General features: G+C 59.4%; 1 protein-coding gene across 3 annotated transcripts; it reads left to right on the top strand.

Annotated features, from left to right (window-relative positions):
* The first annotated feature begins 1,247 nt into the window (after nt 1-1,247).
* Nucleotides 1,248-14,750, top strand: LOC120510209 (proline dehydrogenase 1, mitochondrial-like). Of its 3 annotated transcripts, XM_039725776.1 has the most exons (14): nt 1,871-2,059; nt 2,614-2,801; nt 9,279-9,313; nt 9,619-9,768; nt 9,902-9,966; nt 10,309-10,425; nt 10,567-10,646; nt 10,913-10,994; nt 11,273-11,365; nt 11,449-11,595; nt 11,736-11,911; nt 11,992-12,090; nt 12,466-12,554; nt 13,802-14,750. In XM_039725776.1, exons 2-14 carry the CDS (start codon nt 2,665-2,667, stop codon nt 13,981-13,983), a joined length of 1,452 nt encoding a protein of 483 aa, XP_039581710.1. In that variant the 5' UTR covers nt 1,871-2,059; nt 2,614-2,664; the 3' UTR covers nt 13,984-14,750. The 3 variants fall into 3 exon arrangements, with proteins under 3 accessions (XP_039581709.1, XP_039581708.1, XP_039581710.1); XM_039725774.1 differs by lacking the exons at nt 9,279-9,313; nt 9,619-9,768; nt 9,902-9,966 and having other exon boundaries at nt 1,267-2,059; XM_039725775.1 differs by lacking the exons at nt 9,279-9,313; nt 9,619-9,768; nt 9,902-9,966; ... (1 more) ...; nt 10,567-10,646; nt 10,913-10,994 and having other exon boundaries at nt 1,248-2,059.
* The last annotated feature ends 1,164 nt before the right edge of the window (nt 14,751-15,914 follow it).

The raw sequence follows: 15,914 nt of genomic DNA, 5'->3' as shown, positions 1-15,914 counted from the left end.
ATTATCTTTAAATGGCACAAAAGAGTTAGCACAGGGAATGTTTTGGAGGAAGTGGATGCTTTTCCAGAGCTTTGTACCCAGCTCTGTCAGAGTCAATGCCATTGCCTGGCTGTCTCCGTGGAAGGACAAGATGTTCCCAAAGAAAACCTTACAAATGAGCTCAGGGAATCCCCGTGGTTTCACTGCCGGTTACCATTGCTGACTGCCTCAGCAATGTCATTGTTGGGGAGGGCAGGAAAAAACAATCGCAGGAACTAATTTTCCCATCTCCTGCCTGCGCTGAGCATTCCCAGCACAAGATGTCACTGAGGAGCTGGATTTGGACAGCTCTTCATCAGCCCGGAGTCATCCTCCGGGAGCCACTGGAAACGGGGCTGGAGAGGTGGGCACGGCGAAGGAAAATGGTCATAAAGAGAAAAGACGTAGGCACAGAGAGGGGATGAGAGCACAGAGAAGGGACGTGGGCACAGAGAAATTATGCAGCTGTGATGCAGCTGTGAAACAATCCCGCGAAAAGGAAGGGAGGTACCTGATCTCCCAGGCCAGCTCTCAGGAGCATTCCTGGACGCGGGTGTCAGGGATGTGCTCGGTAATCTCCGGAGCTCAGCACTGGGTGTGCCGGGGAGGAACAGCTCAGGCAAACGCCTGCCACGAGCAGGACGGGCACTCGCCCTGCCTGGGAAGACCCCGAAGCCCTGCCAGCCCTCTCCGGTGCTCTGCGGATTCGGTGAAGCCCAACAGCCCCAGCCCATGACGAGAGAGCCAAGTCTGCTGCCGCAAGCAACCCAAGCACCCATTGACCCCACCAAACGAGTGAGGATTCAGCTGAAACTCCTAAAATGTTCACACACTCATCAGGAGGAGAGGAGCAAGTACAGGGGCTTGAAACATCTCTCCCAGAACAGGTCCCGCAGGTCTGAGATCCCTTCTCCAAGTGTTTCCAGCTCCACAGGGTGGACATACCACAGCCTGCCCCAGGGATGGCTACGAGGGAGCAAACACCCTTTGATGCATCCTTTGGCCCTCCCTGGGGCTGTCTGAGCAGTCAGTAGCCTCTTGGCCCCGCAGGATTGGCCCCTGTGCTTCCCACAGGTCCCCTTCAGGGCTCCCTTGGGACCTTCATAATTTTCCCAAGGCTCCTCCAAGGGCATGAGGTCCTCTTTGCCCCGCTCCCAACACTGCTCCAAGAACAGAGTTCCCTTCAGGCCCCACCCAGGGCTCCCTTTGAGCCGCACCTGCCCCTCCAGGCCTCCCTGGGGCTTTCAGGGAAGGGAGGTGCCCCTGGGACCGGCTGCTTCAAGGGGATGGGACTGGGGAAGGCACCGGGCAGGGGGCTGGGGGAGCGGGGTGCGCTGGGCAGGGTGGCTCCAGTCCTGGTGCTGGTCCCGGTGACCTTGCCAGCCTCGGTTCCTATCCCCGACCCGGTACCTATGCCAGCATTGGTCTTGCTCGCAGTTCCGGTCCCAGTACCAATCCCTGGGCCGGTGCTGGTCCCGGTTCCTGTCCAGGTCCGAGTCCTGGTCCCCCTTCCGGTTTCGGTTCCAGTGCCGGTCTCGGTGCCGGTCCCGTTCCCAGTTCCACTGCCAGTCCCTGTCCTGGTGTCGGTGCCAGTCCCGGAATCAGTCCCAGTCCCAGTGGCGATCCCGGATCCCGGTTCCCACCCCCGTGGCGGCGCTGATGCCCGTCTCGGTGCCAGTGCCAGTCCAATTCCCAGTCCCGCTGCCGGGCCGGTGCCGATTTCAGAATCAGTCGCTGTCCCAGTGCCGGTGCCGGTTCCGGCGGCAGCAGCGCGCGGCCAGAGGCGGGGCGGAGCGGGGCCGCGGAGCGGGGAGCCCGGGGGCGGTCCCGCGCGGGCCCTACTTAAGGCGGCGGCGGGCGGCGACCGCGGCCGGGGCCGCCGCCTCCCCCGCGGGGCGCGGAGCGGGGCCCGCCGCCGCCCGCCGTGGATTTCGGGGACCCGCGCGAGGCGTTCCGCAGCAAGAGCAACGCGGAGCTGCTGCGGGGGCTAGTGGTGCTAGGGCTGTGCGCCGTGGAGCCGCTGGTGCAGCACAACCGGGAGGTGGGTGGAGGAAGGCTCTGCCCGGGGGCTGCTCCGGGGCAGGGCCTGTCCCCGTTCGGGGGGTCACCGGCTCTGCACCGGCGGGGCCCTCGCTCAGGGGCGCCCGCTCCGGGAGGTGTCAGCCTCCTCCTGGAGGGGATTCTTGCTCCGGGAAGTTCCATTTTGGGACTACGAGTCCCAGGATGGGCAGTGCCCCTTCCGGACGTGTCGGTGCGGGATGGGGGTTCTGTCGCTCCGGGGGTGACTGCCCCGAGTGGGAGGGTCTTTCGTTCCGGGAGAGTGCCTGTTTTGCAGGATGTTGCTGCGTGCCAGAGATACTCTCGCTCCGGGAGGCGCCGGTCCGGGGCTGGGGGCGCTCTCACCCTAGGGGTGCCCATTTCGGGACGTGTCACTCCCCTTCCAGGGGGACCCTCGGTCTGAGGGTGCGGGTGTTGGAGAGCTCTTGGACCCGAGCCGGCGGCAGCCCGTTTTGAGGAATGCCATCCTGGGTCTTGGGGACTTCTCCCACGGGAGTGCCCGTGCGGGACGGGTGCTGAGCCGCCGCTGTCCCGCAGCTGCTGCAGTTGTGCCAGCGATTGCTGGGGCAGACGCTCTTCGAGCGGCTGATGAAGATGACGTTCTACGGGCAGTTCGTGGCCGGGGAGGACCAGGAGGCCATCAAGCCGCTGCTCCGGCGGAACCAGGCCTTCGGCGTGGGCGCCGTGCTGGATTACAGCGTGGAGGAGGACCTGGGCGACGGCCGGTGAGTGCGGGGCGGGCCCCGGCCGCGCTGCCATTGGCTGCGCCCGCCCAGCCCCCCGCTCCCATTGGCTGCGGGGCCGTGCGTCACGGCCTCGGCCCCCCGTGGCACCGCCCATTGAGCACACGGGGATGACAGTGCCCGCAGCACAGGGGTGACAGTGCCCACAACTCAGGGATGGCAGTGCCCCACAGGCGGGGGTGACAGTGCCCACAACTCAGGGATGGCAGTGCCCCACAGGCGGGGGTGACAGTGCCCACAATACAGGGATGGCAGTGCCCCACAGGCGGGGATGGCAGTGCCCAGAACACAGGGGTGACAGTGCCCCGCACAGGGGGGGACAATGCCCACAACACGGGGGTGACAGTGCCCCACACAGGGGGGGCAATGCCCACAACACAGGGGTGACAGTGCCTCACAGGGGGGGGTGACAGTGCTCAGAACACAGGGATGGCAGTGCCCCACAGGCGGGGATGGCAGTGCCCACAACACAGGGGATGGCAATGCCCCGCACACAGGGGTGACAGTGCCCTACAGGCGGGGATGGCAGTGCCCACAACACAGGGGATGGCAATGCCCCGCACACAGGGGTGACAGTGCCCTACAGGCGGGGATGGCAGTGCCCACAACACAGGGGATGGCAATGCCCCGCACACAGGGGTGACAGTGCCCTACAGGCGGGGATGGCAGTGCCCACAACACAGGGGATGGCAATGCCCCGCACACAGGGGTGACAGTGCCCTACAGGCGGGGATGGCAGTGCCCACAACACAGGGGATGGCAATGCCCCGCACACAGGGGTGACAGTGCCCTACAGGCGGGGATGGCAGTGCCCACAACACAGGGGATGGCAATGCCCCGCACACAGGGGTGACAGTGCCCTACAGGCGGGGATGGCAGTGCCCACAACACAGGGGATGGCAATGCCCCGCACACAGGGGTGACAGTGTGACAGTGCCCCACACAGGGGATGGCAATGTCCCGCACACGGGGATGGCAGTGCCCACAACACAGGGGGGGACAATGCCCACAACACAGGGGTGACAGTGCCCAGAACACAGGGGTGACAGTGCCCCACAGGCAGAGGTGACAGTGACCTGCACGTGGCGGTGGCTGTGTCCTGCACGCTGGGGTGCTGAGCCCCGCTGGGCTGTCTCGCTCCCCTCACCCCTCTGCACTTAGTGGGTGCTGCCCCCCTGTCTGCTGCACCCCCCTGTCTCCATCTATTCCCTTGCACACACCGGAGTGCGCCCGTCCCTGGCAGTGCTGTACACCCCGAACCCTCCTGCACACCCTGACGGGGTTCCCACCTCTATTTTCCATCTCCTATGGGATGTTAACTACCTTCCCCTGCCCCATTCCATTTTCCCTCTGCCAGCCACATCCTATTTTCCCCAACCTCCTGGAGCGTTGTGTTCCCCCCACACCTCTGCACACAGACAGACAATACACAGCGTTGCTGTCACGCCTGAAGTCCCCCTTCCCCCCATCGGGATGCTGACCTCCATTCCTGCCCCCACCATACAAATGCTGCTTCACACATTTTGGTGGACTCAATGATCTTGAAGCTCTTTTGCAATCTTAACAATTCCATTATTCCATTATTTCCACCCTCCACCATTTCCATCTCTCTCAAGCTGGGGTGGTGCCCCTCTTCCCGCACTGTCCCCAGTCCCAGGCAGCGTCACTGCCTCCCGCCCTTTGCCAAGAGCTGGCACCAGCCCAGAGCTGCCTGTAACTTTCCATTATTCGGCCTCCAGTTCTGCTCAGTTGCACTCTCCGGATCGATGGGCCGCTGGCCGTCACCCCACGGTCACGGGGGTGGGCGGTGTCCCCCCACCCACAGCAGGGGTGGCCCTACCGGAGGGCGCTGGCTGAGGATGCGCCGTCCCCCGGGCAAGGCTGGCAGCTGGGGACACCGTCCAGCTGTCGTGTGCGTGTCACGCGGTGTCGGAAACAGCGGGAACGGCTTTTTGGGATGGTTTGCGAGCAGAATGTGAGCCAGGCAGGTGGTGCCGCTGGGCGCCTTATCTCTGGTCCACACCCAGGAGCTGCTTATCGGGGATCCCCATGTGCCACTGCCCCTCGCTGCTGCTGCTGCCGCTGTCACACGTCCCCAGGAGTGAAGGGTCTGTGGGTCCGTGATGGGATCAGACACTGGTGAGGGCAGCGTGGGCATGAAAGCTGTGTGGGGGGAGGCAGGGCTGCCATCCCAGAGTGGGCAGCAAACTTTGGGGTTTTGCTAGAAAAGCTTCAAAACACCCCGCTGCTGCCAGGCAGGAGGGTGGCTGGTTTTGAAGGTTAGCTGTTTCTCCCCTGGACATCCAGCCATGGTCTGGGCAGTGCTCAGCATTCCCGTGGGGCTGAACCAGCAGCACTGGTGCTGCCAGGCTGTCACTGCTGCCCTCCACACGTGGCTGTGCCTGGGCCAAGGGCTTTGGTGTGGGATGTCGCTATAGGACACAAGATAACACGACGCAGACACACTGCTGCTCTCAGGCAGGAAAAAGAGAGAGTTTATTTTCTGACTCTTACATTTATAGATTTCTAAAGGTGACAGAGGATTGGAGGGTGAAAGTGCTACTTCTTTAGGGACACTGGACAAACTAATAGTCTATCAAGTTTTTCCTCCTCCATAAAAGAATGCAAAACAATAAGTTGTTTACAGAAAGTGTGTAAGAAAGTTTTATACAAAAATACAAACATCAGAAAGCTTAGAAAATCTTAAAAAATCAGGGCAACAGTGGGGGACCATAGAAGACTTTCAGACAGATTCTGCCTGCAACTGTGTCCCTCCTGCTAATGGGTGCCGGTGGTTTGTGAGCTGGCTGGGCTGTGCGGCTCCCCCCAACTGCAGATTTGGGGTTTGCACATGTGGTACTCCTGGCTAGGTGAGTTCTGCCTGTGCTGTGTGGGCCATTCACATCCAAGAGACTTCCCAAGGCATCGCTGCCCAAGCCCCAGTGGGATTTGCCTGGATATCAGAAAAAGGGTCTTCACCCAGAGGTTGGGCACTGAACAGGTTCTCCAGGGAGTGGCCATGGTCCCAAGGCTGCCACTCAAGGAGTGTTTGGATAGTCAGGCATAGGGTGGGATTGTTGTCCTCTGCAGAGCTAGGAGTGGAACTTGATGTCCTCATTCATCCCTTCCACCTCAGGATGTTCTATAATTCTCTGAACAAGGACCAAGCCCAGAATGGGACTGGATGTGTTATGCTGAATGGAGTCCCTTGCCAACCATCACTCTTGGTCCTCCCTGGCTCTCTTTGGGGTAAAATCCCAAATTCTCAGTGCTTCTGCTAGGGCTGGTGCTGAGTTGGGCTGCACGTGGTTGAGAGAGGTGGGCAGTCCTGTGTTGATGGCTGGTGTGTCCTGGAGCTGTGTCCTTCCCCTTGCTGAATGCTTTGGGATTGTGCTGCTGCCAGCCAGGAAGCAGAGCTATAAACCACAGCAGTCAGTGGGTGTTTTGGCCTCTTGGTACCATCTCCTGCTATTCTTCTGGAGCAAGCTAGACATAATGGCAGGGAAATGCCCTTTCTGCCCGAGCAATGGGCTGTGGCACCTCTTCCACAGCCTTTCCGGCTGGGAACAACAATGCAAGGTGAGCAGGAACCAGCTTATCCTGCCTGCCGCAGGCCCCTGCCTGCCCTGCTCAGGCTGGCATCCAGCTTGTCCCAGGAGGCTTCAGCCACGTGCTGAAGGCTGCTGCCAGGTCATGGTGACACAGCTGGAAAATAAGTGTTCTCCAGGCAGCAGAGGTCTGGGGGCTGCAGCCCTGGGTGGGGGGTGGAGAGGCAGCACTGGGCAGGGGCTTCTGGTGCCTGTGGGATGAAGCAGCGAGCCCCCTCATAGTGAAGGTGGTTGTAGCCTCCTGGCAGCCTTGGGGCCATTGCTGGCACACAGGCATCCCAAGTCTGCACATGGGTTGGGGTTGTGCTGACACAGGTCAGGGACAATCCTGCCCCCAGCTTTGTCAGATGCTCGTCAGGGTCTGCCATGCAGAGTGTGGACTTGGCTTCCTCTAGAAATTCCATGTGTGGATATCTGACACCTGCCCCAGTGTGGGATCACTGTCCCCAGCCTGGGCAATGCTGCTCCCAGAGCTGCTGCCTCCCCTTCTCCTCCTGTTCCCAGTGCCCATTCCCAGCTGCCACCCCTGCCCTGTGCTTTGTCAGCATGTTCCCTGGGATCATGGGGCAGCTTCTGTTTAGCTTCAAGCTCTCCACGGCCTGTGGTGATTGTGGGCTGGTGTGTGCTGACAGCTCCTGCATGGAGCAGGTTGAAGGTCTATTCTGCCAAGGGCTTTGCTTTTTTCCCACCTGTGGGATTTTAAGCACCACCCATAGCTCCAAAATGGACTTCGTGTAACCATGAATCTTTTCCTTGGATGTAGTAATTCAAGGACAGCTTTTCCCTGATCCCTCATCCGCTTTGCCAGACCCATTTGTTGATGAGCAAAGCATACGTGCTGTGCTGCCAGCACCCTCTGGGTAACCCGTGGGGCCAAAGGAATTATTTCTGACAGCGGGACCTTTGTGCTGCTCCTGAGCTGGTTTATTTGGCCTGATCCAAAACTTCCTGAAAGCCCCATCTGCTGTGTCAGCTGGATTACCCTTCCCAGCTATCCTGCAAGTCCTCACAACCTGCTTTAGGCAGGTGTGAGCTCTCAGGCCCTGAGCTCAACCTTGAGGCTGTTCCTGTCTGGATACAGCCTGCCAGGAGCGTCTGGACAGTGCCTGGAGATGGGATGTGCTCTGGGAGACTTGTTGTGGGTTTGTAGAAGTGATGGTCAGGTATAAGATGGGTTCAGTGGCACTTGGTGGGTGAGGGAATGGCTTTTCTGGCCAAGATTAATATTGCAAAGTAAGCAGCTGATATCCAGGACAAAGTTATTTCTTCAGCTGGAAGCATCTTCCTTTATTTTGCTTGAGTCAGAAGAACAAAGCACCGTGGCACTGCTTTGAATGCCCCCTAGAGGATGAAGGAACAGCTGGTGCAGTCATGCAGCAGAAATGCTGCTGGGAAGGGTGTGTTTATCTTCAGGAACATAAAACACTCTAACTCCAAGGGCGCTGTTTGCTATTTGCCTTCACTCCAGCCACTTGTCCCCAGTACCTTGAATGTGGTGCCCAGGATGTGCTCAGAGCTGTCCCCTGCCCACAGGACCCACGTGTGCCCTCGTGTCACAGCAGTATTCAGCTGAAGCTGTCCCCTATGCCATGCCACCTGCTCCAAAGGGAGCTTCCACCTAGCAAAGGCTTTGCTGACAAATCCCATTGCTGAGTGTATGATCTCTCCTCCTTTCTTTCCTCCACCCTCTGTACTCAGGGACAGAAAGCTGCTTTCCCTGTGCTCAGGTGAGTAAAATCAGGGAGCAGAACCTGCTAGATATGGTGCCTTCTGCTTCCCGTGAGCTCCAGCTGCTCCTGCCCTGGCTCATGCCAGGCTTTGTGGCACTTTGAGCGATGTGGGGCTGGTCCTGGCTCCAGGGGGCCAGAGGGAACAGCTTGTTTCAGGTTGTTATGCTTCAGCAGCGCCTAATCCCTGTCACAGGGTTTTCAAATGGGAGAATGTGTCCTGGGACCCTGCCATGTGCCTCTCCGCTCTCTGGGCCAGCCTGCTGGCTCTGGATGGGTGGCTTTGCTGCTTCCCTCACACCGCGCTTCTTTGCCATTGGGTACAGCCAGTCTGGGGACAGGGATGCCAAGGCAGAGGCCTCCTGCACGGGATGGCTCTGCTGTCACCCAGGGCTGCTCTCCAGGGGCTGGCCCCATTCCAGGTCAGACCCTGGGTCTGTGACTGGGTTTAGGGTGTCAGCAAGAAGGCTTAGCTACTCAAGCTCATTCAGGATGTCGTGACTTGGCCATCATCCCCCAAGCTGTCAGAGCCCTGTTATCTCCATGACAGAAAGTTTGGGCTTAAAATGACATCTGAGATCAGCTGGAGTTGAAAACGAGATGTTGTTTGTGAGTTGTTGGCTGAAGCAAAGGCACAGAGGAGTGTGAGGCAGCAGGCACCCTCAGCTTGTTGTGCGTAGGGTCTGGAGAAGCTCCATGCTTTGTGGTCTGGCTGCTGGAGCCATCAAGGTGAGGACACAGTGGGTTGAGGCTTGGTGTCACCACAGCAAGGACCATGAGCAGGTTGGAGATGGAGCATGCCAATCCCACCAGACTGACCTTGTCTTTGCAATGGTGTGGGATTTTGGAGAGCAGCTCTGAACCCTGGGACAGGCCATCCTCACTGTGCTGCCTCAGGGCTCCCAGGTCTTCCCTGGATGGATGGTAAAGCCCTGTTCCCTTCCACAGGTGGGTTTTGGGCATCTGAATTGCCAGCTGGATCCCATCAGTGATGGGATGGCGAGGGAACAGCAGGGTCCAGCACCAGGATGGCAGCACGGGAGCCTCAGAGCTGTCCTGTCCATCAGTGTAGGGCTGCAGCAGGTTGCTGATCTGGCCCTTATCTTTCCTGTTTCTCTTCTTAGCTCCCGCACCTCTGCAGCCGAGAAGGAAATGGGAGGTGAGTGACAGGAGATAGCCTGGAGGTCCAGGCACGGCAGGCCTGGTGTTGTGGGGGAAGGACCCAGGTACTACAGTCTCAAAAAATGAGCTGGAGGAAGAGCAACGTGGTTCCTGGCCCAGTCTTGCCCCTCAGCAAAGACTCAGCCTCTGCTCAGGCACAGAGCAAGCAGGGCCCGTGTCAGTGCTGGGGGCTCTTCTGAGCTCCAAGCCAGAGCCTCTCTCCCTTCACCCACACTGGGAGCTCCTGGGGAGGCTGTAGGAGCTTGGTGGGGCATGGCCCATCTCCATCCTCTTCTACCCCAGGAGCAGAAAAAAGGGAGAAGCAATACCGAGCCCATCAGGGATTTGGGGATCACCATGGTGGAATCACTGGGGCAAACACCTATTTCTATGCCGACGAGGCCAAGTGTGACCAGCACATGGAGACTTTCCTCCGCTGTATTGATGCCTCAAGTGAGTGTTCCACGTGTCATGGACAGCCCCACTGTGCTGGGGACTGCAAGGATCTCTCAGTCCCACCACCACCATATCTCTCCTGCCCAAGGGCTGATGGTCAGGTTGACTCTGTCCTTGTGGTTCCATCCAGGTGGCAGCTCAGAGGAAGGCTTCTCTGCCATCAAGCTGACAGCACTGGCCAGACCCCAGTTCCTGGTGAGTGCCAGAGCTGTGGCAGAGGGTGGTGGGGCAGAGTCAGGGCCACCGATGATGCTTCTGCTGGGGCAGGTGCCAGGTGGCATCTCTAGTAATGGCAGTGAGGAGTGGGCACCAACAGCCTGTCCCCTGAGAGCTCAAGACCCCTGCAGACCCTGCCTCAACTTTTGGGGAGACACAAAGAACTTAGAACTTTAAAGGTGACAGGAAGGTGGATGTGTGGGGTCTATACTGCCCTGCTCTGGGATCAGCATCTGCCTCGGGCTGGGTGTGATCTTGCAAAGCCCTGCCAGGACAGGAGGCTCCAGCCTGGGTGTCTCACCTGGAGCCCTGTCCCCACAGGTGCGTTTCTCAGAGGTGCTGGAAAAGTGGCGGAGGTTCTTCCACCAAATGGCTGCAGAGGAGGGCCAGGCCGGGCGGGCAGTGCTGGACACAAAGCTGGAGGTGGAGAAGCTGCAGGTGAGGCGGGTGCAGCCTGTGGGAGGAGGCTGTGCTGCAGGGATGCGCTGCTGGAGGTGGCCATGGATACAGAGGTGCCAGAGCAGCCCTGAGCTGTGACACCTCAAGCAGACAGACCCCTGATGCTTCTTTTGGTGGCAGGAGGCACTGGCTAACCTTGGCATTGCAAGCAAGGCAGAGAGCCAGCAGTGGTTCACAGGCGAGAACCTGGGCACGAGCGGGTAAGCTGCCTGGGAGCTGGGGATGCTGCAGGGCAGGGACACTGGGGGACTTTGTCCCTGTCCCTGGGGCAGCAGCAAGGGGAGGTCTCCAAAGGCCTGCTGTGGCTCAGCATAGCAATGGAACATAGGGGAAGTTTGGGTGGAGGTGACAAGACAGGACAGGGTGGCACATGTCATGTGTCCTTCCTGCTGGTGGGGGCTGGGAGCTGATAGAGAGCCCCCTGCCTTTGCAAGACACCAGCAAGGACCTGGCTCTCTGCTCCCAGCACTGTGGACCTGCTGGACTGGAATAGCCTGTTTGACAGCCGCACCAAGCTCTCCAGGCCTCTGCTCATCCCCAACAGGAAGGTGGGTACCCACCTTTGCTACCCCCAGAGTGGTCCCACAGAGGCTTTGTGGGAGCAGGGCAAGGGTCTCCTGCTCTTTCCAGTAGGTGCTGGTGGCTGCAAAGCTCAGCCATGCTGTGACCACAGTGTGCAACCACCAGGCTGGCAGGATGGGCACCCTGTTGCGCCCTGCTGGATGGTGGGGACTGGGGTGGGGCAGCAGTCCCTCCAGGGGCGTTTGTGTCCCCCGTGGGCAGAGCTGGATGCAGGCAGGGTGCCACAAAGCCATTCTTGTTTCAGACTGGGCAGCTGGAGCCTCTGCTCTCACGCTTTAGTGAGGAGGAGGAGCTGCAGATGAAGAGGGTGCTGCAACGCATGGATGTCCTTGCAAAGGTGAGGGGGCCTTGGGGCTGGGGGACTCACAGAGAGGGACACATGGAACTGTGAACCCAGCCTGCATGTCCTTCACCCCCCAGAGAGCCATGGAGAAGGGCGTGAGGCTGATGGTAGATGCAGAGCAGAGCTACTTCCAGCCGGCCATCAGCCGCCTCACCGTGGAGACGCAGCGCCGCTTCAACGGGAGCCAGCCCATCATCTACAACACCTACCAGTGCTACCTGAAGGTGAGGCCAGCGTGCCCCAGGGCACTGGGGCCGATGCATGCAGACCTCATCTCCTGAAGCCATGGCAGTGCAATGGCACAGCTGCTGAGGCAGTCAGGGTGGCACTGTGACCTTGTGCCATCTCTTCCACTTGGTCACAGGAGGCGTACAACAATGTGACAAGGGACTTGGAGCTCTCACGCCGGGAGGGCTGGCATTTCGGCACCAAGCTGGTGCGTGGCGCCTACATGGAGCAGGAGAGGGAGAGGGCAGCTCAGATGGGCTATGAGGATCCCATCAACCCAACCTATGAGAAGACCAACGAGATGTACCACAGGTAGGGGACAGCCCCAGCCACACTGCTGCCTGTTGCCCCAGTGGGAAGAGGCCTCACCAGAGGCCTGTGTTGCCTTACAGGTGCCTGGACTATGTCCTGGAGGAGATCAAGCACAGCCGGAAAGCCAGTGTGATGGTGGCGTCCCACAACGAGGACACCGTGAAGTTCGCCCTGCGCAGGTGGGTGCTGGTCAGGCAGCGTGGGGAGGCAGGGACAAGGGGCTTGAGGAATGTGGGGCCCAGCAGAAATGCTGGGAGATGTGCTGTGGTTTGCCAGCTCCCCCCTGAGCCCACCTGGGGGGATCCTGGCTCCCACGTGGTGCTCAGGGCTTTAGATGGGGCTTGGAGCTGAGGTCCCATCACCAACCCAGAGGCTGCTGTAAAAAAACAAATCCCTCCAGCTCTACATCCCAGCATCCCTCTAGGACCTGGTCAGGTCCTAGGACCTGCCACACTGTCCTACTTGGAGATGATCCCCAGTCATCTGGTGGGACACACTGCCCTGGTGAGCTCTGCTGTGTCTGCTCTCCCCCTATGCTGAGGCTTGTTTTGCAGGATGATGGAGCTGGGGATCCATCCCTCGGACAAGAAGGTGTGCTTTGGGCAGCTGCTAGGCATGTGTGACCAGATCACCTTCCCCCTGGGTGAGTGATGGGAGTGGGGGGGCTTGGCAGAGGTGCTCCAGCTGCTGTGGGGTCAAGGAAGAAAGGAAGGAAGGCCTGTCATAGAGCACTGGCTGAGCACAGCCTTGCTATGGGGAATGCTGTGACCCCTGGGTGGGGTTTGGGGAAGATGTAGATGAGGTTATAAGGGAAGAGTCACATCTCTCTCCTGAGGTTCCATGAGCCTGTAGTGGCTGGGCAGGGACATTCCCACTTTGGAGTTGGAGCAGAGATTGGGGTCTCAGGGTGGGGCAGAGACTGGTCCTGGCAGACAGAAACTGTCCCAGACAGTCTCCTGTACCTCCTTGGGGCATCCCTTGGTTCCATGGGAGGTGCACACCGAGTCCTGGGCTCTCGGCTAACAGGCTGGCACCAGCCTCTTGTGTGACTTTGTCCTCAGCCACCAGCCCAGGCAGCAGAGCAGCACTGCCAGGGGCATGGACAGAAGGACATACAAGGGTCCAGGTACCCAACCCAGGTCAGGAATTGATTCCCCTGCCCACACCAGTGTCCAGAACAGAGTCCCAAGACCAGCAGAGCAGCAGGAGGCAAACTGGGCAGCTGTCCAGCACAGATGCTGCTCTGTCCTGGGGTTCTCTTGGAAGCAGGGCTTGGCCGCCTCGTCTGGTCATGCTGGAAAAATGTGTTAACTTGATGTTTCTGGTTGAACGCTCCTTGAGCTGGCCCAGCCCCGGCTGCCGACATTCCCAGGACTCCTGGTGACCTCGGCCCCCTCCCTCTGGCGCTTTCCCAAGCTCCCGGTGCTGAGCCGGGAGAGATGCACCGCTGCCCCCCCCAGCAGGCTCCGCCGCTGCCGGGATCCCCATCCCAGTGCCCAGCCACAGCCTCCTGCACAACACTCAGGGCATGGGAGGGCAGGCAGGGAAGGCCAGGCAGCTTTTTTTTCTTCCCTCCCCCCTTTTTTTATTTGCCTCCCTGTTTTTTCTTCTCCCCACCCTGTTTTTTCCTCACACCTTTTATCCTCACCCCTTTTTCTTTGCCCTTTTTCCCTTCTTCTCCCCCTTTTTTCTCCCCATTCCTGTCCCTTCCTCCCCTTTTCCCACTCTTTTCCCCCTTGCCCCCTTTTTCCCCATTTCAAGTATCTTCCTCCTCTTTTCCCTTTTCACATTTTTTCACTTTTTTCCTCCTTTTTTTACCTTTTTTTCCCCCTTTTTGCACATTTTTTTTCTCTCTCGGCAATTCCCTGAGCCGCAGCCTCTCTCCCCCAGGCCAGGCTGGTTTCCCCGTGTACAAGTACGTGCCCTACGGGCCAGTGAACGAGGTGCTGCCTTACCTGTCCCGCCGGGCCCAGGAGAACAGGGGCTTCATGCAGCGGGCGAAGCGTGAGCGGGACCTGCTCTGGAAGGAGGTCAAGAGGCGTCTCCTCACAGGGAACCTCTTCGGCCACTGAGGAGCCTCAGCCCTGGGGCTCCTGTACCTTCACCCTGAACCACTGTCACCATTCCCCATCCCAGTTCTGCTGCAGCTCCCCCAGCCCCCTTTGCCCTGGGAGAGAAGTGTCCTTGTTGCTGTTGAACCAGTTACACCTTCGGTGGCCTCTGGGATCACCCCCACTGGCACTGCTCCAGGGATGTCCCTCTGCCATCCCACGGCCTCTCGAGCTGTCCCTGGGGAGATGCTGGGGCTCTCCTGCCAGCCTGCCCTGTGCCTTGATGAACACTGTCCCAGTGTTTTTTCCCTGGCAGGATTGCACAGGGTGATTTATCCACTTGCCTTGTGCCCATGGGCTCAGGTCCAGGTGGGCTGGGTGACTTGGGGACAAGCTGGCCTCAGCCAGAAGCTCCTCCAGCCTCTGCCAGGGTTGGAACTTAGCCTCCACCTGACCTTTGAAGGGGCAGGATCAGCCCCCGTTGCCTGTCCCAGACAGCCACCTGCCTGCTCACTGGCTTTGCACTGACCAGAGCTGGGCAGGTCCACGCTCTCCCCCATCCCACTGGGATAAGCTGCCTGGGGTTGTCCATCCTCAGGCACACGTCCGATGGAGCAGGAGGGGTGAGGGGAGTGGGCTGGCCCCATCCCTGTACCACTTCTGCCCACAGTGCCTGGTTCTAATGATGGACCACGGCAGTGGGAGCACCAGGAGCTGGACCACAACTTGTCTCTGCTGTACACTGGATTTGTAGAGAATGGAAGTTATTAAAGCACAACTGTTCCTGCTCCCGTCTCTCTCTCTCTGTTCTTGGGCAGCCACGTGTGCCCAGGCACTGCCATGGTCTCAAAGGGGGGTTAATGCTGCATGCAGCCTGAGACTGAGCCTGGGGAAAGGAGTGAGGCCAAACTTCTTGGGACAGGGACTGGAGAAGCTGTGAACCTTCCTGTGATGGGTTTGGGGGGAGCTGGGAGCCCTGGGCCATCCCCCTACCTGCAGAAGAGGGGGTGGCAGCATGGGAGAGACTTGCTTTTGGGGGATATGCACCCTGCAGGCTTTCATGCCTCAAATTAGGGGCACTTTTGCCTGGGCTCTGCAGGACCACAGACATCTCTGGGATTCCCTGCCTGGAGCTGTGGCAGTGTCTCCTTTTTTCTGGGGTCAGCCCCTTTACTTGGTGAGCCACCCACAACAAAGGGGAGATGTTTTGGCTTTCCAGAGCTGTTCATCTCCTGCCTTTTCTCTAGCTGAGACTCTTCTGCCTTAAAAAAAAAACCTGTAGGGGAGCAGGGAGCCTTGCCTGGAGCATGGGACCAGAACAGCACTGGTGCAGGCAGCAGCTGGGCTCCGGGAATTTAAAGGAAGGTGGGAGATGTTCTAGGCCCTGGGCTGCCTTCCAGCCCATGCAGGATGCTGTGACAGTGGCACAGAGTACCCTGGTGCCCCAGGGGCTGAGCTCTGATGCTGCAGCTGCACCCAGGGCTGGCTGATGCAGGAGCACTGTGAGCTTCTGCAAAGACACACAGACATCTGTGTAGGAGGGCAGGAGAAGCCTCTCTTGGCCCTCATTTTTGCAGATAATCCCTGCCTCAGTCCTCTTCCTAGGACAGAACAGCTCAGCAGCCTGGGTCAGTGGTGTTGTGTGCGCCTTTTCGCAGGGGCTGTGTGGGGCTGCAGGTGCTGCCTCCTGAACACCTAAGGTACAGAATGCTCTTGAAACCCCCAAATTCCCAGTTCCCCACAGCCTTGAACAGAATGTTCTCAGCTGGAAGGAACCCACAAGGATCCAGCTCCTGGCCTTGCCAGATCCAGCAATCCAGCCCAGCTCCTGGCCCTGCCCAGACCCCCCAACAACCCCACCCTGTCCATCCCTGGCAGCGCTGTCCAAAGGCTCCTGGAGCTCTGGCAGCCTCGGGGCCGTGCCCATTCCCTGGGGAGCCTGGGCAGTGCCC

This window comes from Passer montanus, unplaced genomic scaffold, assembly GCF_014805655.1.
Source record: "Passer montanus isolate IOZ18808 unplaced genomic scaffold, ASM1480565v1 scaffold57, whole genome shotgun sequence".
NCBI lineage: Eukaryota > Metazoa > Chordata > Aves > Passeriformes > Passeridae > Passer > Passer montanus.
Note: the sequence above shows the minus strand (reverse complement) of the source record. Positions and strands in the feature narration are given on the sequence as shown.

Coding starts and splice junctions, on each gene's coding strand:
- LOC120510209 (XM_039725774.1), top strand. CDS start 1,678: ATGCCCGTCTCGGTGCCAGTGCCAGTCCAATTCCCAGTCCCGCTGCCG. Junction 10,426..10,566: donor TGGAGGTGGAGAAGCTGCAG/GTGAGGCGGGTG, acceptor TTTTGGTGGCAG/GAGGCACTGGCTAACCTTGG. Junction 11,912..11,991: donor ACCAACGAGATGTACCACAG/GTAGGGGACAGC, acceptor GTTGCCTTACAG/GTGCCTGGACTATGTCCTGG.